This window comes from Dromiciops gliroides, chromosome 1 (assembly GCF_019393635.1).
Source record: "Dromiciops gliroides isolate mDroGli1 chromosome 1, mDroGli1.pri, whole genome shotgun sequence".
NCBI lineage: Eukaryota > Metazoa > Chordata > Mammalia > Microbiotheria > Microbiotheriidae > Dromiciops > Dromiciops gliroides.
Window position 1 is genome coordinate 687,026,281 of NC_057861.1, and position 23,162 is coordinate 687,049,442.

At 36.7% G+C, this 23,162-nt stretch overlaps 1 protein-coding gene across 1 annotated transcript in view; it reads right to left on the reverse strand.

Annotated features, from left to right (window-relative positions):
* Positions 1-18,135: 18,135 nt before the first annotated feature.
* The window catches only part of LOC122736209 (zona pellucida binding protein), a 101,080-nt gene continuing 96,053 nt past the window's right edge, over positions 18,136-23,162 (reverse strand). Inside the window, exon 8 of the mRNA XM_043978313.1 lies at positions 18,136-18,227. Within this exon, the coding sequence (XP_043834248.1) occupies positions 18,136-18,227 (92 nt within the window). The remainder of the gene's footprint in view (positions 18,228-23,162) is intronic.

The following is a 23,162-nucleotide window of genomic DNA, read 5'->3' on the forward strand; positions in this document are numbered from 1 at the left end:
TGTGTGCCTTTAGGCAAGTTACCTTTCTAAAGTACAGATCCTCATCAGAGTGGTGATAATAATCTACATTACCTACCTTATGTGTGGTTCTGTGGTTCAAATATGATAATGTCTGCCAAGCACTTTGGAAACCATAAAGTACTATGCAAACTTGAGCTATTGTAATGGAAGCTACTAACATAGCTTATCTGCAGATGCATGCAGAAATAGCCAACATAGAAAAACCCTAGGTAGCTTCAAGGTTACACAGGATGATAAGGAAAGGGATTATAATTCAATGGAGCTAGTGACAACCCATCTTTTAGTTAGTCTGCTTAATTCTGTTACTGCCATCATGACTGAAATTATGGAAATGGATCTTCTTCCCTCCATGCATCTTTTTCATGCTGCATCAGGAAATCAGAATTATGAAGAAAACATTAAAATATTAGAATAGGATGGGAAAGTAAATTCAGCAGGAATGCAATATTTAATTAACTTGGGCATAAGAAGAAAAATACATCAGGAGGAAATTTGCAATTGAGTCAATAAAGAACCCAAAATAGCACATTAAAAGGTTTTAAAATATTAAGAAATATGACCATAAGTGGACTTAATGAATTAGATTATGAATCAAAGAGCTCTTTTAGAAGATATCTGACAAGATGACAAAATACAGAGACAATTATTAATAAGGAAGAGCCTTCTGATGTAACAAACTTCATGGGGAAATTATTTATACTATATGAACCAAAGAGTCTCTGTTTCTAAGATGCAAACATATTGTGCATATATTCAAGGCTATAACTACATTTGTTAAAAAAAAAAGTAGGGGGGGATTAAGAGATTAATAAATTCGTTTATCTCTGTAACATCTGTGTCTCTTCTTTCTTCTTCATTCAAGCCCTCTTCAACTCTGATCTAGACTATTACAATAACCTCCAACTGTTTTCCCTGATTCAGATTTTTCCATTGGTGACCATGTTACTCTCCGGCTTAATAAACTTCGATAGTTCTTTATTCTCTAGGATTAAATACAAACTCCCCAGTTGGGCATTTATAACTCTTCACAACTGGTCCCTACCTTTCTCCAGTTTAACATACATTACTTCCCTTAAGCCAAATAGGTCTTGCTACTGTTCACACACAGTATTCCACTTCTTGGCTAATTTGTGTTTTCTAAATGAATCATATATAAAATCACATACATATAAAGACCTATACACACAATATATCCATATGTGCACACACACATACATATATATATATATATATATATATATATATATATATATGTATGTATGTGTGTGTTTTATAACAGTAATACTGTATTTATACAACCTATTAGTCACTGGTAAGTTAATGTTATTTAGTGTAGGTTTGATCAGCTATTTATGGCAAACAAGTATTTATGTACACTGCTCCGAACCACTGAAATATTTGCATCATGTATGCATCCATAGTACTAGTTTTGCAGTTTGTTGCTTCCTTCATGGAAACCAGGAATAAGTCAATATGATCACTGCATAAATACATCCTATTATGTGAAGGTAGATTATTTATTAATCACCATTTAAAATATTATCATATCCTTATTTTGAAATGGAAGTTCCTTCTAAAAGAAATTATTTTATACAAACCGATAGTACTCAATTATCCATAGACAATATGTGTGTGTGTATATATATATATATATATACATACACATACATATATAATACACGTTTATTGTAGAAAATGAAAATTCTGAGAGACAGAATTTCCAGGTGATTAACAATCAATTTATTAATTAGGCTATCCAATAATCAATAAATTGATGGTCAGTGGTTTCTCTGGTAACCAAAGATGCCAACGGAGACTCTGAAACACCTTAAGTCAGGTGTATACCTTCTGAAAGGGAACTCCCCTGACAAGTGAAACTCAAACACTCTTTGGTAGACATTTAATGAGGAGGTGGGCTAAAAGTCTTTAGCTCTTCCTACTGAAAACATGGCTTGATCATGAGACTCAGCAGCCTTAAGACATTCAGGTTTAGGAAGCCATTTCTGTCTAGACCTTCCTGGCTAGTTTTCTCCAAGAGCTGGATAGCCCTAACCCCTAATGGAGGGGGACCAAGAACACAGAGACATGCCTCTGGGAAAAGATCTAGCTGAGGCTCACTTTTGTTTACAGAATAAATAAAAGTTAGGGTCCCTGCCCAGATAGACGTCTTGGGCCTGGGAGAAAATTACCTTACTTGGTCTGTTACACACTTTTAAAATTGCATGGCCTTTTCAGGAATGGGGTCTTAACAAAAATAGGAGGAAAAGGATGGATCATAAATTAATAATGTTATTAATTTAATAATATAATATTAATTTCTATCATTATTAGATACAAATATATCCTGTGTGTGTGTGTGTGTGTGTGTGTGTGTGTGTATTCAGCAACAGAGAGCAGCATGGCACCAGGGGAGATATACTGGACTTGGAGACTTAGATTTCTGTCTTGGTTCTTCCAGTAAGCTGTGTGACTGTACAAATCACCCCTTTGCTCCAATTTGCATGTAAAATAAGGGGGTTGGACCAGTGATTACTAAAATTCCTTTAGCTCAAATATTCTATGAATCAATATGCCATACTACTCAAAGATACAAATAATAGTCTACTCACAACTGCTAAATTCTTATAATATAGGGAATTACCTCTGTTTGATGAAAAGAAATTGGAAGAAAATTAGAAGTTAGATGAATAATTGTTTTGTGTTGAACTCTTCTAGAAATGATCACTTACTTATAGTTCAATTGAGTGTTTTTATTTACCAGACAAGTTATATTCAGCAGGATTTTTTAAAGCTGAAAGCTTTTTAATGGAATTTTATTAATTTTTAAAAATTCATTTTTAAAAATTTTGAGTTCCACATTCTCCCTCTCTTAGCCCCTCCTCCACTGATTGAGAAGGCAAGTGATTTTATATAATATTTTAAGGAAAAGAAAATGGACATTGAATAGGAAAATGTGCCCAATTAATCTTATTGTAATTTTTTAGTATATTAAAATAAAAATGAGCTGTTAACTTTACTTCTTGGTTTCAAAATAAAACATAGCTGATATTCTATGTATCCCAAAGTAATATGTATAATGTATCTCTATTCTTTGGTCTCTTTTTTAAAAAAGAAAAATTTCTACTACACCTTGAATTTCCAGAATCTAATACTGCTGAGTTATCTAAGTAGCCTCGGTAAGACAACAAGAAACTGTCCTAAATTCAAGTTTCTTCTTCTTCTTCTTTTTGTTAATGAAAACTGAAACAAAGATGGAGAAAAACAGCTTCATCTCAAACTCAATGGGGAAAAAGGCTAAATAAGGCTTCCTTCCAAATGAGAACTGGACTCACTGCCCTCTAAACTCCATTCTGACTCTGAGATTCTATGAAATGCTGCCTTCTGAGAATGAAGATTAGAAATTACATAACTTTATTTTATATATTTCACCAAGTTCTAAAAATATTAAAGAGAAATGTGGGGCATATCTGTTTTTTAAAAAAAGAAAGACAATTTCCAGAATAGGTACAACTCGCTGTTTCAAAAATACCATTCAATTGCATACCATAACAAAGCAAAAAGGGAGCAAGGACATAAATGTACATAGGCTAAAATTAATTTCATTCAGACAGCACCTCCTAGGGCATGATTCCATATGTTAGATGCGTTGATATATGCATTAACTTGTTCAGACAACTTGTGTCCTTTGGTATTACTGCTAACTGAGTAATAACTACTGGTAATTCTAATAACCCAATTCCTATTCAAAGGGGAAAGTAATTATAGATTGGGAAACTAAAAAGAATGGTGTTTAATTCAGTTCACATTGAACATACCTATAGTGAGTGTGGCCTCTTCCTCTAATACACCTTGCATTTATTTGGTCTCACTGAGGCCTAACTTCACCCAGGCAATTGTTGTTGTTGTTTGTTCCTCAATCTTGAATAGGACTATGACCATCAGGGTGATGTCATCACTTGCCCTAAATTGGATTTAAGTGAGGGAGGGCTGTGCAAGGTCAGCAACCCCTCACTCTCTCCTCCAGAGCCATCTGGGTCCAATGGCAAGATATACAGCAGGACAACTAGAGATGGCCCTGGACATTTAAAACAATTGGGGTTAGGTGACTTGCCCAGGTCACACAGCTAGTAAGTGTCTGAGGTAAAATTTTAACTCAGATCCTCTTGACTCCAGGGCCAACACTTTATCCACTGTGCCATCTAGCTGCCCACCCAGATAATACTGCATCCCTGGCTATCACCTCCAGTGCTGGCTGCACCTTCATTCAAACTCACACACCCTGGTCCTGGAAGGGAAGCTGGAATAATCTTAGCTCCTTGCAAGCAATTCCAGACTCTTAATTTTCTTCTTCCATTCAATCTCTCTTCCTCTGAAATTCACAGTATTAATTGCTTTACCCTATTTGAAGCACTACTGTTACTGCATAGGGGTCCCCAGGATTGTTATCCTTTCTTTCTCTTCCTGCTTCTCATCCCCAACTCTTGCCCTTATACTTGAGGAATTCAACAACCTCCATAAATCCAGTACCCTGCCCCTGCATTCAACTTCAGCCTCACTCAGAAGTATCATAACTTGAGAATTACCATTACCCCTACATGGTCCATTTGCTTTATCAAAAATTCTGATGCTCCTCTCTTTGATTATCATCATTGTTGTCATCATCATCAACCAACCCCATCTACTATTTTCCCCTAATATGTTCAAGTCTCTCCATTCAAATATAGCAACTGACAAAGACCAAGTAGTAAATTACAAAGGAATGCTAATCTTCACCATTTGAAAAAGCCATATGAACATTATGGATTCCTGAATACTGAGTTAAGCATTACAACCTAGTGGGTCACTCTTAATCTAAGAATACTATTTTTTGCATTTATATTTGTGACCAGAATTAATGCTAGAACTTTGCTTATTTTGGGTTGGGGGAATGAGGGAAGTGTTAAAATTCCTATGAAATCCATGCTTCTCACTAAGGTCACCTGTCACTCATTTGTTTCTTACTGGAAAAATTTTAACGTGTTCAATTTATAGTATCCTAAGGGAAAAATTACTAAGTAATAACAAGGAAAATGGGTTACTAAAACAAATTCCATTTCCTTACCTAGTACAATGCTACTTGATAAATGGCTTGGGGACAATTAATGGAATGTGAGTATTCACTAGGTTATCTGAGTACTCTTTCTTTTGGCATTAACGTTGTTACTTTTCTAATTAATTTAACTCACCCTTTTACTCTAGAATAAAGGGGTGGATTAGGGCTGGTGATCCACTGACCTGTTTTCTATCATCCTGTTAAACAAAGTGCTTTTATTTGCTATCTCAGGAGTATTAGGAAACAAGAGCCGTAAGTGGCCTTTCTCCATATTTTTAAGGTTAATTCCCACAGGAATATACATATATATATATATATATATATATATATATATATATATATATATATATATATATATATATATATATATATATATATAAACTTGAGGGGAAATGCCAAAATGATTGATTTATTAAAGCAGAAATGTAGCATACCTTTTGGACAGATTCTGCGATGCTTTTCATTACTCATCACACATCCATCATTCTAGTACATTGTGTAGTTAAAGATATAAAATTCTCCACAACAGTATTGAAGTAATGCATTTTGTATATTTTCCCCATTTCTTTCAAAGTATTATTTCAAACTAAATCTCAGCAAAACTATTTGTCAATATTTTATTACCATGCTTAGAAAATGAGCTTTTGCCTAAAGGAAGTGGAATGGTTTGCTGATTGCAATCAGATTGGTATCTACTGCTTATTATACTAGAGCTGACCAAGGATTGTCAATATTGGACAAATTCAGTTCTATTCAACAAACATCCATACTGAACCTTTCATTTTGAATGCAAAGGTAAAAAAATACATTTCCATGGTCAAAGACTTTATAGTTTACTGGTGGAAATATCATTCATATGAATATGGAAATGCAAAGTATGGTAGTAGAATTGAGGAAGAGTACCAATAAATTGATGGGAACCAAGAAAGCCATTGTATAAGGGATAGCACCTGAGCTGTGCTTTGAAGGAAGCTAAGAATTCCAGAAGGCAGAGATAAGGTGCCAGTGCATGGGGGCAGGGAGTCACTTAGACAGAGGAGATAGGTATAATGTAATTACATGTAATAGCTAGCTAAACAGAAAGCAGACCTGTTCAATCCCCCTTTGTTTCTGCTATAACTATAACAAAAAGATAATAAGGGAGCACCTGTTCCCCCAAATGATTCAAGATACCTACCCTAAACAAATTACCCCCAAGCATACTAAAAGAATTTATAGAGGTAACTAATGAATCCACTGTCACTGCTCTTTGAGGAATCTTGGAGACGAGCTATAAGACTGGACAAAAAAAACAAACAAACAAAAAAACATGGATGAAGATAGATAACACAAACTCCGGGTTAGGAATTTTGACTACAGTGTGGTAATGCAAAAGGAATGCCGAATTTAGGGCCAGAGGGCCTGATTTCAAGTCCTAGCTTTACCACTCTAATTTTGCCCTTACTTTCCCATACCCTCACCTACTACATCTCACTCTAAGGATTCTTAGGGGTACCTCTGAAAAATTGGGGTATTTTCTCCAATGCTATTGAATCAGCCTACATTTTAGTATGGTCCTCATCCTGTTGGCAGTAAGTAGTGTCTCAGTTACATTTAACCAACTAACATCAATTCGATTTTACAAGAGGATATATTTACTTCAAAGATATTATAGCAAAATTAACAATTTCAACAAAGATGTAGGAAATAAAGTAAATCCACATGAAGTATCAGAATTTCTCCATATAACCAAGAAAGTCCAGTAGGAAGAGATGGAAGGAGAGATTCCATTTAAAATAACAGCAGATAATATAAAGTATTTGAAAGTCTACCTCCCAAGACAAATCCAAGAACTTTATGAACACAACTACTAAACACTTTTCACACAAACAAGGAAATAACTAGATAGAAGGAGGTGTGAGGAGTAGAGATAAAAACCTACCTCTGTGAGCTTGGGTTTGTCGCAGTGTCATTCACTTTTTCATTTATTTCCCTGGGAGAAGAGCCTTGGAACTGAGAAATAAATGGAGTTCCAAACCTCAGAGTCCTTAGTAGTTTGCTGGAATTCAACCTCTACATGCATGATTAGGTGTAGTTTAGCTAGTGGAATTTAGAGAACGTTATTGATTTTGTGAACTAGGAGAAGAGACAGAGAGATAGAGATAGAGAGAGGAAAGGGAGAGAAAGAAGGAGGAAAAGGAGGAGAATAAGAGGGAGAAATGAGATAAGATGATGAGATGAGATGAGATAAGATGAGATGAAATGAGATGAGATGAGATGAGATGGACCAGAGAACTAGAGGAACAATGGTGAGCAGTAGCCATGTGATACCAAGATGTAGGAATATCTGGCGGAGAATATACATCCCTAGTTCAGTGTGTGTATCTCAGACACTGTTAGTCTAATGGCAACTGCATACCACAGAAGAACAAAGGGGAAAAGACCTAGTATGAGCATCGGAAAGTGTCAGTAGCCCTGTGGTATCTAAGGTATGAGTGGCCACTCCATATGTGCTTCCCTCCATACATACATCTTAACATACCTACTTGTTCCATTGATGGAGTGTGTTTTCATGGGAGAGTTATACTTTAGGTTTATAAGGAGAAATGCTTTGTTGCTACTTTTCTCATTATCCAATTTCATAAAATATTTTGCTTTAACCTGCATATGTTTCCTGGCCTACTAGCTAAGGTAAACTCCTCAGTGGAAACTTGTAAGCTTTGATTTTAAGTGGTATCCATAAGAGTATCATCTATCTGGGGTAGCCTTGTTTGGACAAGCACATGTGCAATTTGGTGGTTCTCACAGGTGTTACACATCTAAGATTCCTCAAAAGATAGAACATCAGAAAATAACTTTGTTCAGCATTTCTTTGATCATAATTGTTAAGTGAGGCATAAACTAGGGAGACACATTCTTATTAAAGGTGTTTGCCACCATCATGAAGGATATCTAGTACACAGTTCAATAGAGGGAGGGATTTCCCACAGACGGCAGGGTGTTCCAGATGCTCCTATTTACAGATGACATTTCCTGACTATGTTAAGTCCTAATACAAAGACGCCTCATCCTGAAAACATCTTATCTCCTTGGCAAGCAGAGAAATTTGGAAATCCAAAGCAATACCACTTTAAAATAGAAAATATTTAGTAAAATCTTAAGGAAGATAGCAATGGATAAGCAGTATAATAACTACAATATAAAATATTTTAAGATTATTTTCACCATTTGTTACTCAATTGAATCAAGAGCTCAGGCATCTGAGAGGAAAAGAAAGGAGATAGTGAGTGCCCCAGCCCAACCTGGTGCCAATAAGTCAGCACTGCTACAAAAGCACCAAGACAAATAGGTTTGGTTCCTCACCTGAAGGATTGATTCTGGGTTCCTAATCCCTCCGGGAAGTGCCATAAGTGTTCTGGGAGTTCCATAGGAACTAGGTTTTCCTTCTGGGTTATAAAGCTTGATTTTCTTTGCTTTATTTTTCTTTTGATTGTCTTTGAGTTTCAAGAAGTCAAATGAAAATACCAAGACAAGTCCTTTCCCAGTACTAGCCAAGCAGTAACTTCTAGCAAGCTTCTAGAATGTTGTTTTCTGAATCTACATAACTATTCGAGGAAGAATGATGCTCCAGCCTATGTATTTGAGGCAACATATGATCGTCTGTGTCATGCGGATTATTCTGAAATTCTTTTGTAGAAGGCACTAGGGAAAGCACTTTGAAAGGGTGGGTGATGCTTAAGCCATTTCATGTCCCCAGAGAAGTTTCCTGGATTGAGGATATGAGCGATGCCTTCAAATTATACCCAGGTGCATTTGCTAAGAACAAAGTCCGGCCAGAGGGGTGAGTGGGGTGAGGGGAGGATGCCTTGAAGCATGCACAGATATTCCCTGCTTGGCTCCAGCCCAAGCAACAATGTGGAATCTTCAGAGGAGTGCCAGAGGGGCTGATAGAATGTGCTACACAGCTGGAAGAACTCCTGACTCAGAGGTTGCTAAGGCAGAACTGAACAGGTTTACAAAGGGGTGGCTGGTACTTTCCTCTTTCTTTTTTCCTTCATGGTTGTGAGGAAGGAGAGTAATCAATATAAATATAGTCCCAAGAATAAGGTGGGGAAAGGGTGGCACTACCTTCCACTAGTTCTGGTAACTGTGAGTGCATGGGGAAACCATCTCTCTGTATTTATTCTTTGTGTTTCCTATTTATTCTCAGTATTCTGAGATGAACACCTTGGTGACCTTGTGAATATGGGAGAGCCAGAGGTCTCCTCAGAGGCCAGAGCTGAACAGAAGCAGTAGAAGGAGCTACCAGAATGGGAGTGGCTGACAGTGGTGGAAGTGGCTACTGCTAGACATGGAAACAAGGCACCTGGGGAATGGTGGCAGCTTCAGGTAGTGTGACTCCTTCTGATAGACTCTAGAGAGACACAGGTCCTTGGTGCCCAGAAGAGGAAAGAAGAGGAGCCGGGGACAGACATATTCCTCTGCCACATGTGTACCTCACTATGATTTTACTTTTAATTGAGCCCACTCTCCTCATGGGCCTTGTGTGTCCTGATTGGGAAATAAATCCCTGCTTTCTAAGGGAATATTTTATACCAACTGTTCTTACTGTAAACCACATAGCAAATGCATTTTCTGAAAGTTAATTAAGTATGCATGGCTAATTGTTCATGAGAACCACAGGAATAGAGTCTTATAAGCAACAGCATTAGAAACCCATCCCCTTAAGGTGATCTCCTAGAACCTTGAAAGTAAATAGAACTATTTGTGCTTGGAGACCCAATATGCCAGCACCAGAACAAGTTGTGGGACTAGCCCCAGATGGGTTTGCTGCATGATATTTAATGTTAATGAAAATTTACTTTAAAAACAACCAGGTAGGCTACTGGTGAACATCTGGATATATATTTCTCTAAGTGGATCAAATATGATTTTCAATGGTATACCAACAAACCAGTCTGCCTTCACAAAACTGAAATCTCAGATATGAGGACTCATATATCAGCTATCAGATTCCTTCTAGAGTTTTTCAGGCTAGCCCTACCAGACTCCTTTAATACCCAGTCAATCAATGAACATTTACTAAGTACTTATTATGTGCTGGGGATACAAAGGAAGGTAAAAGATAGTCCCTGCCTCCAAGAAGCTCAAAATCTATTGCAAGAAGACAATATGTAAAAAGAAGCTGAAAAGTGGGGTGGGGGGAGAGGGAGAAGGCTATATGATAAAAATTTGCAGTCAGATGGGAAATGAGGTGTTGGTACTAGGTCCCCTCTTTAAACAGAATATCTGGGAAGAACTTACCTCACCAATCAAAGAGGGAGGAAGGGGTCCCGGGGTCAAGGAGTACTCAAGAGCAATGAGTTACTAGAGAAAATAGTAAGCTCCAGATAATCAGCTGGATGGTAGATGATCCCTAGAGTCTTCACAAAATCATAGAATTCCAGTGTTGGGAGGAACCTCAGAAACCAGCTAGTCCAGGTAGTACATAAGGAAGTATACTTTCTATAACATACTCAATTCTTTCCATTTATTTAGAATTTTATTTTTTTTCTCAAATTACAGGTAAAAACAATTTTAATGTCAATTTTCAAAATTTGTGTTCCAAATTCTCTTCCTTCCTCCCTTCACACCCACACTTAAGAATGCAAGAAATTCAATATAAGTTATAAGTATGTAGTCATGCAAAATATTTCCACGATAGTCAGGTTGTGAAAGAAAACAGACAAAAAAATTAAGAAAAAGGAAACAAAAAAAAATATGCTTCAATCTGTATTCAGACACCATCAGTTCTTTCTCTGGAGATGGACTGAATTTTTCCTAAGTCCTTTAGAGTTATCTTGGATCATTGTATTGCTGAAAATAAGTAAGTCATTCACAGATGATCATCTTATAATAGTGCTGTTACTCTGTAAACAGTACATTTCACTTTGCATCAGCTTTTATAAGTCTTTCCAGGTTTTTCTGATAGCATACCGCTCAGCATTTCTTATAGCATAATAGTGTTCCATCATAATCTCATCCCACAATTTATTCAGCCATCCTCAAACTGATGGGCATATTCTCAATTTCAGATTCAACTTTTTGGTTTTTATCTTTTTGGATACTGACCTAGTAGTAGTGGCATTACTAGGTCAAAGAGTATGCATGATTTTGTAGCCCTTTGGCCATAGTTTCAAATTGCTCTACAGAATGTTTTAATCAGATCGCAATTTCACCAAGAGTACATTAATGTCTCACTTTCCCTATATCCCCTACAACATTTGTCATTTTCCTCTCCTCTATTCTCCAATCCAACAGGTATGAGGTAGTATCACAGCATTGTTTTTACCTGCATCTCTCCAATCAATAGTGAGTTAGAGCATTTTTTCATATAGCTATAGATAGCTTTATTTCATATGAAAACATCATATCTTTTAATTATCTGTCAATTGGGGAATGACTTTTTTTTAACAAATTTGACTCATTTCTCTATATGTTTGAGAAATGAGACCTGTCAAACTTACTTCAATTTTTTTTTCCACAGATACTATTACTAACTGTAATTTTTTCCATCCTATTACCTCTCCATGACACTTATTCTATTTTCTATCCTTTCACCCTGTCCCTCCTCAAAAGTGTTTTACTTTTGACTGCCCCCTCCCCCAATCTGCTCTCCCTTCTATAACCAACCCCCATCCCCTTCCCCTCCTACTTTCCTGAAGATAGATTACTATATCCAATTGAGTGTGTATGTTATTCCCTTTTTGAGCCAATTCTGATGAGAATAAGGTTCACTCAACTCCCCAGCACCTCCCTCATCTTCCCCTCCACTGTATAAGCTTTTTCTTGTTTCTTTTATGTGAAATACTTTACTCCTTTCCACTTCTTCCTTTCTCTTTCTCCCAGTACATTCCTCTCACCCGTTAATTTTGTTTTTTTAAAGATATCAACCCTTCACATTCAACTCACACTTGTGCCCTTTTTCTAAATATACTCTACCCAGCTGCCCTAATAATGAGAAAGTTCTTATGAGTTACAAGTATCATCTTCCCATGTAGGAATGTAAACAGTTTAACTTTTTATTATCCCTTATGATTTCTTTTTCCTGTTTACATTTTTATGCTTCTCTAGGGTCCTGGTCCTGTATTTGAAAGTCAAATTTTCTATTCAGCTCAGGTCTTTTCATCACAAATGCCTGAAAGTCCACTCTTTCATTGAATTCCAATTCCCCCCCCCCCAGTTTTGCTAGGTAGATGATTCTTGGTTGTAATCCCAGTTCCTTTGCCCTCTGGAATATCCTATTCCAAGCCCCCTGATCCTTTAATGTAGAAGCTGCTAGATCTTGTGTTATTCTGTGTCTCCACAATATTTGAATTGTTTCTTTCTGGCTGCTCGCAATATTTTCTCCTTGACCTGAGAGCTCTGGAATTTGGCTATAATATTCCTGGAAGTTTTCATTTTAGGATCTCTTTTGGGAAGTGATTGGTGGATTCTTTCCATTTCTATTTTACCTTCTGGTTCTATAATATCAGGGCAATTTTCCCAGACAATTTCTTGGAAGATGATGTCTAGGCTCTTTTTTTTTTTTTTTTTTTGATCATGGCTTTCAGGTAGTCCTCCAAGTCAGTTGTTTTTCCAAGGAGATAATTCACATTGCCTGCTATTTTTTCATTCTTTTGATTTGGCTTTATTGCTTCTTGATTTCTCATAAAGACATTAGCTTTCATTTGATCAATCCTAAATTTTAAGGAATTATTTTCTTTTTTATCATAAAATTATCTTATTTTCTAGTTACATGTAGAGATAGTTTTCAACATTTGTTTTTTATAAGATTTCTAGTTTCAAATTTTTCTCCCTCCCTCTCCTCCCTCCCCCCTCCCCAAGACAACAAGCAATCTGATATAGGTTATATATGTACAATCACATTAAACATATTTCTGCATTAGTCATGCTGTGAAAGAAGAATTAGAGCAAAAGGGAAAAACAAAAAACAAAAACAAAAAAATAGAAATAGTATGGTTCAATCTGCATCTAGATGCCATAGTTCTTTTTTTTCTGGATTTGGAGAGCATTTTCCATCATTAGTCCTTTGAAATTATCTTGGACCACTGTATTGCTGAGAACAGTCAAGTCTATCACAACTGATTAACACACAATGTTGTTGACACTCTGTATAATGTTCTCCTGTTTCTGCTCATCTCACTCAGCAGCAGTTCATGTAAGTCCTTCTAGGTTTCTCTGAAATCTGCCTGCTCATCGTTTCTTACAGCACAATAGTATTCCATTACATTCATATACCACAACTTGTTCAGCCATTCCCCAATTGATGGACATCCCCTCAATTTCCAATTCCTTGCCACCACAAAAAGAGCAGCTATAAATATTTTTGTACATGTGGGTCCTTTTCCCTTTTTCGTGATCTCCCTGGGAAAAAGACCTAATAGTGATGTTGCTGGGTCAAAATGAATTATTTTCTTTATAGAGCTTTTTTACCTCCTTTTCCATTTGGCCAATTTGGTTTTTCAAGGCATTCTTTTCCCAGTCTGTTTTTTAAGGTGTTATTTTCTTTAGTATTTCTTTATGTCTCCTTTACCAGGCTGTTGACTTTTTTTTCATGATTTTCTTGCATCATTCTCATTTCTCTTTCCACTTTCTCCTCTACCTCTCTTACTTTATTTTCAAATTCTTTTTTTGAGCACTGCTATGGCTTAAGACCAATTTATATTTTTCTTGGAAGTTTAGGATGTAGGAACTTTGACTTTGTTATCCTCCTTGTCACCATAGAAACTTTCTAGGGTCAGCATTTTTTTGTTTGCTCATTTCCCTAGTCTATTTCTTGATTTTTAACTCTTTGTTAAAGTGGGGCACTGCTTCCAGGGTGGAGTGTGCACTGTCCAAAGCTTCAAGGAGTTTGAGCAGCTGTTTTTAGAGATACTTTTAGGAATTTATAAGTCCTTAGTTCTTCCAAGGTGGTATGATTTAGGGAGAGGTATGTTCACCACTCTCCTGACCTGTGCTCTTGTCTGCAAGCAACCACAGGCCTGCTTTTCTGCCCCGGAACTATGAACAGAATCCTGATCCACTGTGGCTGCAGGCTCTGGTGTGCTTGTGCTCCTCTCATGACTGGGACCTCCACCCAAGCCTGGGACCTAGATCTTAATATGGGCAAAACAACAGAGTCCTAGCAAAGAGACCCCCGGGATCTCCTTCTGGCTGATTGTTCAACCCTCTTACTGTCTGAGGATCGAGCTCCAGAAAGCAGTTGCTGCCACTGCTGATTCAGGGGCTCTCCAGGCCTGCTCCTGGTTTGCTGTGGCTGGGTTTGCACTGTTGTGGCCTGCACTGGGCTGAATTCCACTCTCATCTTGGTACAATTGACCTTTCCTGCCAACCTTCCAAGTTGTCTTTGGCTGGAAAATGATTTCACTCTGTCCTGTTGTTGGTTCTACTGCTCCAAGAATTGTCTTATGGCATTATTTGAAGGTATTTGGAGGGGTCTAGGGGAGAGCTCAGGCAAATTATTGCTTTTCCTCTGCCATCTTGGCTTTGTCCCAGTTATTGTGTTGTTGTTTTTTAAATAAATGCTTGATTGCTTTATTTATTGATGTAAATCTTAGCTTAAAGATCTCTAGTACATCCAACAATGAAATCCATCCTAATGCTACAATTTTTGTCTTTCTTCATTTCTTTTTCCCCTTTATATATTAAATACTTTTATTTATAGTTTTAATTTCCAAATTTTACCCCTCCTCCCCCCTCCCTGAGCCAGTAAGCAACCAGATATGGGTTATACATGTGAAATTATCAACAGTTATTGAAGTCCTTCACTGAGGGGAAATTTACCTCCTAAAAGAATCCATTCCAGTCTTGGATAGCTCAAATGCTACGTAATGTTTCTTTCTATCAAACTGCTTCTCATTGCTCCTAATTCTGTTCTTTTCCATGTTTCAAAGCATAAAGCCATAAAGGAGAAAACATGCATGAAATGTTTTCTAACCTGCAATACTGACCCTTCTACACTAGCAACATTTCAGCAATGCAATGAGTAATGCATCTTAGATTCAAAGACATAGTGATGGATTTATTATTTTACTGCCAAATAAAGATAAATTGGTCACTCCAAAAAACTTGCCTGGTAATTGACATTCCAGCCAAAGTGTGTGCCCACTATCAAGTATACCCAAATAAATCTGAGTAGTGAGTGAAAAGGGGTAACAACATCTTTGTCCAATCAGTGGGGATGGAAACAATCAAGACTTGCCTTTTCCCTGGCTGCAGACATTTGATTCAACAAAGCATTCTCAGTCCCCTCCATAAAGTTATGTTTAGGTATTAGCTCCTGCTTCTATCAGAACCCATAAATGCTTCTGGACTAACAATCTTCTTTTTTTGCAATCTTAATCATATTTCATTTTTATCCAGTTACATGTAAAGATAGTTTTCAACATTTATTTTTATAAGATTTTGAGTAACAAATTTCTCACTCTCCTTCCATCCCCTCCCCATTCCCCAAGATTTCAAGCAATCTGATATAGGGTTATATATGTATATAATTACCTTAAAGATATTTCCACATTAGTCATGTGAAAGGAGAATCAGAACAAAAGGGAAAAACCTCAAGAAAGAAAAAAAACAAAAAAGTAAAAATGGTATGTTTCAATCTGCATTCAGATTCTTTTTCTGGATGTGGAAAGCATTTTTCATGAGTCCTTTGGAATTGTCTTGGATCACTGCATTTCTGAGAAGAGCTAAGTCTATCACAGTTGATCATCACACAATGTTGCTGTTACTGTGTGCAATGTTCTCCTGGCTCTGCTCACTTCACTCAGCATCAGTCCACTTAAGTCTTTCCAAGTTTTTCTGAAATCTGCCTGCTTATCATTTCTTATAGCACAATTGGACTAACAGTCTTTACCAGTGCTTATTTGGTGAGGCCTCTAATCTTTTACCTACTGCTTTCCACTGTTTCTCACCTTCCCATGGAGCTCCAGATTGCCGAAAGCCTGGATTTGACCTGACTGTTTGCCTATCATTTCCACCTCCTCCTTTTATCTTCCTTCTTCTATGGTTCTTGTCTTCCTACTTAACATCTGACTGACTGCACGCCCAGACCCTTGGTCTTTATTATTGCTCTCATTTTGTCTTCTCTTCCCAATCCAATTTTTTTTTTTTTTTTGCCTATGTTGATTTCTGACAACACCTGAGATATTTGCTTTCTGTAACTCCTCACTTAATAGTCCAGACTTGCTGCCACCTACATTCTGGTATTATATGGATAATTTTTTATATAAATAGCTTCTTAAAACAAACATCATGTTTTGAGAAATTAAATATATCAGTGACAAAACAGAACATATTAGTCAACTATGAAACCATGATAATTTATATGGATTGCATTGGTACTAAGAATAGAGTGACTCAATACATCTTTTTCTTAATAGCTGCCCCTTAAAAATGAATTTTATATATTGAAGGACTTATTACTCAACCAAACATAGTACCATATAATACATTACTGCTTATCCAGATATAACAATGGAAAAAACATAACTATATAGGAATATAATTAATGATTTTCTATGAAAGTCCAAAGAACCCTGAGAGAAATTAGGGTGGACTTAAAAATTAATACATATTCTATTCCATATCTATTCCTTTTTGATTTGTTATTCATAGGAATATATATTTGCATGAGAATCCCCAAACAAATTTTACACAACACCATCAATTCTATCAAATAACAGAGCAATTCATTTAAAATTGATATTTGGTAGATTCATTTAATTGAATTTTTATTTTTAAACTAATTCTGTTGTTGGTTCAGATTCAATTTGTCTGTATTTGTTAAGGCAGACGCTTGTGTTTTGTGTCTAGTAATATGAGGAAAAGAAGCTAGAAATCAAGGAAGAGGAAATAACTAAGACAACAAAGAGTAGAATTGGTAAATGCAGACATAAATCAAAACATATTTTGGTGGACACAAAAATTTTTTGGAACTAATGTTTTTTTTAAGCCATAAATTTATTTTTCATAGAAAATTTAACATTTCAGTATACATAAATAACTACCAACCCTATGAAATAGGGTGATTTTTACAGTGGAGGGAATGAGACTACAAAGAAGTTAAGTAATTTTTTTCCCAAAAAAAGACAACTCTAAGAGACAGAAATGAAATTTAAAATCTTGGGTTCATTCTACATTAGCAAAATAAGAACATGTTATTCCACTCTATTAATAGGGCCATTTAAAGGATGCTAAACACAAAGATACATTAAACCACCGCCACACTACATTTGGCACACTAAGGCCTGCAACAAATATACTAGAATTCTCCCCAGTAAAATCCAATGGGTACAGTGCATCCAGTTCCCTCCTTTGTAGGGTCAGGTTAATATAAGTAACTCCCTGGAGTGCCTTTGAAGCAATGAAGAAATCTGCAAAGAGGATCAACATGAAAAATGAAATAACCCAGGAATAACTGGTAGAGGAATTCCAAACAGGGATCTGGTTTATCAGAGTTCTGGAACTAAAGCTGGTAGAGATGAGGTCATCCAATTTAACCCCTTCATTTCACAGATAAAGGGACCAAAGTCCAGACAGATGCAGAAATTGGCCCAAAGTTCACATAGCTAGTAAGTGGTAGTGCTAGGATTAGCACTAGTGGTTGTGCTAGGAATTCAGATCCTCTGAATTCAAATTTGTTATTCATTCCACAATATATTTGAACCAAAACTTTAAAAATTATTTTGGTCTACTTCCGTGTATAGGATATATAGAAAATATAGGATACTCTAGCATTTTTCTGAAACACAGTGATGCAGGACATTGTGTAGATACATTTTATACTTAGTATAAAATAAATAAATTCTATTAATAAATTAGGAGCTTTGGGCTCCAGTCTTTTCAGTCTTGGTAAGGCATTTCCACATTGCAATACTTGATTAAAAAGATGACTCACCATTCTTTTTTTTAAATAAATGTATTTTACTTATGCAAAATGCTGAAAATATTTTACCTTTTAAAATTTATTAAATTGTCAAGAAGCATAAAATAAGAGTACGTTAGCATTTCTTTGCTCCATATGCCATGCTGCTGTTGCACTGAAGGCAATGAGTTCCACTGTGGGGGTTATAAGTGCCAGGGTTGCAGATCACTGTAAATAAAGAAAAAGCTAATAAATAGTCTCTAAAAGGCCATCTGTGATATAAATGGCTTAATAAGGTGATATATTCTCCAATATTTGAATCCAGTGACATACAAGAGTTCGAGTTAGTTTCACATTTATAAGAACTCTCAATATTTCAATCCACAGATTTAAAAATATCTTAACAGTTAATGAGGTCAGGTGTTGGCTGCACTGTTAAAACATTATCTTGCAGAAGAGATGCACATAAATCATAGCCTACCAAGGAAAGATACAGGAGAATGATACATTATGAGTATCCTAAACTAGGAAAACTCCTGCCGATATTAACAGGAATGATGCATGAAAACTTCAGAATCAAGTTCTAAATAACTTGTGTTATCTTGAAGAAGGAAAGATAAAATAATCAAAGACAAGTACAACGTACTCTGTATTTGTATAAGTCATTTTATATGTACAAAAAGCAATATGCATGTGTCTATACACACACACACACACACACACACACACACACACACACATATATATAAATATGAAATGAGTAAAGAAAAGTCCAGCATCCAGGAAATTACTTGATTCAGTTTTACTTTTCAAGATCATACTTAAACTATTTAGAACTTGATTCTAAGGTTTCACACATTTTCTCTTTTTATTTATTTATTTTTACTAGACTAAGTAAACTGGGAGTAAATGCAGTTGAAGTGGAAGCAAAAACAACTGTAACTAGTAAGTCTATATATTAGAAACAGTTCCCTCACTAAGGAGAAATGCGATGAGGTAGACTATGAATTGGCTGGCTCGAGGGATTGTTTTTGGCCAGCTAAGTATTCATATTATGATTCTCACATCAATATTAGCAGCTATATATGCTAAAATAATGTAATAGCCCATTCTTCCAAGTCCTATATTCTTCATCTTGGCTGCTGTCAAGTCTTACTAACAGCAGACTCATCTCATGTGCTAGGCCTCTTTGGAGATAACACGGATGCTTATGACTAGTTGCCACTAATACATGTCTTTGGTTAAATGTGCTTAATAAGCCTTTTGTGTGACTCAGCATCCCCCCACCACACTTCTATTGAAAATATTTTTCATTACTTTGTATAGATATCATATTCATTTTCCTATGTTGTATGTACACTTTGTATTATCACTCTAAACACACACACACACACGCACACGCACACGCACACGCACACCTCGAAGCTCCTTGAGGACAAGAACTAATTCACTTTTAGTTCTATCCCCAGGATCTAGAATAGTGCCTTTCATATAGCAGGTATTTAATAAATTTTGTTTGAATTTATGTTCTATAGTGGAAGGCTACTAAAAGTTACCTATGACTAAAATAGCTCTAAGATTGACATTGGTGCAGAAGTATAAATCCTGTGAAAGCCCCTCTGGACAAAACTTTCCTCTCTTCCTTTTCTGTATTGTTGTTCGCATATTATTAGTCAGCAAAAGTTATTATCGGCACAGACGGTCTCTCTCTCTCCAAAGGTGGCCTTTTTGGTTTGGTGAGTTTTTATAAGGAATATAGACTAAGCCTAGACTTAAGACGATTTGTATTGTATTTCTATTTTCCTATCCTTCTAATCAACATCACCTTGTGACTATATACAATAAAGGCTCTATCTAGAAAACCAGAAGCTTCTTCCATTTACTAGTCTGGGAGATAAATTAAGGGAACAGTTAAGTAGGGGAGATTTATGATCTAATATCCAATTTTAAATCTCACAATATCTTTGAGTACACATGTACAAGGAGAGAGTGTAGAAAATTTGGCTACATTAAAAGACAAAGTTGAAAATGGCATAAATTTGATGTAATGCTATAAATTAATGAGTTCACTAGATGTGATATCTTGGGAGATAGAAAATGACAATATTTTTAATCATAATCAAAAAATATAATCTATTGACTACATGCAAAAATACAAAGAAGTATAAACACGGGGCGGGGGGCTTCTACATTAATGAACTTTGATTCTAATGGGCTGGAAAGAAATAAGCACACAAGCAGATTATTTAAAATTTGAAGCACTATTTAATTGTCAATTGGCATAAAGAGACAATAAGTTTCCTAAGGCTTAGAGGAAAAAGGAGGTTCTTTAGGTTGGAGCAGTAAAGAAAGACTTCATTAAGGTCAAAGATAGCTAGGATTTAGGTAGATGGAGAAGGCTTTTTTTTTTCTCTTGAGGAAGCATCTTGTACAGAGCATGTGCCAAGCTGGGTGGATGGGTATGGACAAAATGCATTTAAGAGCCAGAAAGCAGACAATGTATCTAAAACAAAGGATTTCTGATAAGGGAATGTGATTGTAGGAAGAGAACAAAGGACAACTGAACTAGGAGAGTTCAGAGAGAAGTCAGATGTAGTTTCACAATGGGCAAGAAAGGAAAGCATTTAAGGTGATGATTAATAATGTTAAATGTTGCAGAATGTAAAGAGAATTAGGATTGAGCACATATCATTGGATTAGGCAATCGAAGGCCACTGATCTGTGAGAATACAATTTCCAGAGAGAAATAGAGGCAGAAACCATTTTGCAGAAACCATAAACCTAAAGCTGAACCTTATAAGCAATCTAATCTAATTCCATTTTACAGATGAGGGTGAGTGAGATGACTTGTCCAAGGTCAAAGAGGGTTAAGTACCAGAAACCAGACGTGGTTTCCCTGGGTTCCTAATCTTATCTGATGTTCTGATGTGTCTCATCTGATGCTACTCAGCACCAATCTGTCCTGATTATTTCAGGGAAGTCATCCTGCTGGACACAAGCATGATGTCTACTCCTGGTTTCACAGATACCAGACAACTTTGGCTAGCCAGATTCCCTAAGAATTACCACAAAACCAAAAGGTAAAGGTATCAAGGACAAGTCAGAGGTTCCCCATGCTGTAATCCTTCAATCTTATTCCATCTCCCAACAAACACTCTAAAACTTGACTCTGATATTGACTCCCATGTTACTATAATAAACACCTCTTCCACATGAATGGCATTTTTCAAAAATAATTCTCACATGTTGGTACCTCACAACAACCCTGTGAAGTATGTAAGGCAGGTTCTGTCATTCACATCTTACAAGTCATTTAACAGAGGCCCAGAGATGTTCGAGATCACCTGGGTACTTAGTGGTGGAGCCCAGGTTTATTTTTTAGCTTTTCTTCTAGTGTTCCTTTCATTATATTATGCTGCTTCTCAAACCATCTGATAAGATGCTGCCTCTGGCCTTCCCATACAATTGATCCAAGTAAAAAAAGAATTTTCATAAATTGGAGGGTAAGATGAAAAATAGTGTCAATAATAAGAGACCAGTGTGGAGCAAAAGGTTATGTTTCTTTGAAAACGGGGATGGGTATGAATAGGCATTTGCAGAAACTCAGCATCAGAAAGGCCTAGAATAAGAGATTTGAGATTACACCTAAAAATGAATTCTGGAGTGACAGAACCAACAAAACACCCAAAGTAAAACAATTTTCTAGCCCAAGACAACTTCAAAGGTCAACATAAATGGTCTCTCTCACTGGGGTGACTGGATCACAGTCCATAGCCTACAAAGCCAGCAGTGGATCACGGAAGCAACTGAATGTAAGCCATGGCTCCTGAAGCTCTCAGCCCACAGATGATTAGGAGGATGGATGGGCAACTGTTTAGAAGGAGCTTGAAGGGCACCCTTAGCTGGCGCTGGGTAAAGGATTCTGTTGCATCATCCATACTCAGTTTTAGGTTTCAGTTCCAGAGCAAGGAGGTATACTAGCATACTACAGCATGGGGCTTCAGGGGAGCAAGGGATCATGGTCAAATGGTTACAGCTCCAGGGCAGAATAATGCTTATGATTGCTCACAGACTAAAACACAAGCCAGAAGAGAAATGACCACACTTCTCTTTATATCATACTACCTAGGAAGAAATGAAAACTTACATACCCCTAGAACTAGTTCTGAAAAGAACAGCATTAAAAACCTGAAACTTGGGACAGGGCTCCTTCCACCCTGGAGTAGAGTTTTAACATAGAGTTAAAACTAAAGAAATAGGCTGACAGAAGGAACAAATAACAACAACAAAAAGAACCTGAACATAGAAAGTTACTATTCCCTGTTAGGTGACAAGGAAGATCAAAACACAAATTCAGAAGAAGACAACAAAGTCAAACAAGTATTACAAAGACTCAAAGAAAAATGCAAATTGGTCTCAAGCCTAAAATAAAAAAATTCCTGGAAGAGCACAAAAAGTATTTTAAAAAGCAAATAAGAAAGTTAGAGGGGAAATTGGGGAAAGAAATAAGAATGATGCAAGAAAATCATGAAAATGAGTCAATAGCTTGGTAAAGGAGGCACCAAAATGTTAAAGAAAATAACATCTTAAAAACAGAAGAGGAGAGACTTCTGGAGGTGGAGAGAGGCCAGGAAGCTGCTGAGCTCTCCTAAATTTCCCTCAGAAACAATGTTAAATTAAACCTCTAAATGGATTCTGGAGTTATGAAACCTACAAAAAGATAGAGTGAAACAATCTCCTATATAACCTAGAAGGACTTTGGGAAAGCTCTGTGTCACTTGGATAAAAGGAAAGCATAGCTCAGCACAGAGGGTGTCTGGGCAAGTCAGCAGAAGGCCCTTAGCCACAGCATAAATCAGCAGCTGAGGACCCTTGGTCCTGACTTAGTAGGCTAGTCATACAGCAGGCCAGTTGTGAGACACTCATCCCCAATGCAGAAGGCAATCTGCCAGCTGAGATATCCTTTATACAATAGGTATAACTAGGTCAGGCCATCTTGGTACAGTGAGCAAGCCTCAAGTCTCTGAAGCCTCAGAGAAGAAAGCCAGTGATCAGGCCCCTGGACCACAGCAAAAGAAGCTTGGGATGGTGCCCCTTGTACCCCAGGAGCAGAGCCCAACTTTAAAAGTCACTAAATGGGCTAAAATATGAGTAAGAAACAGA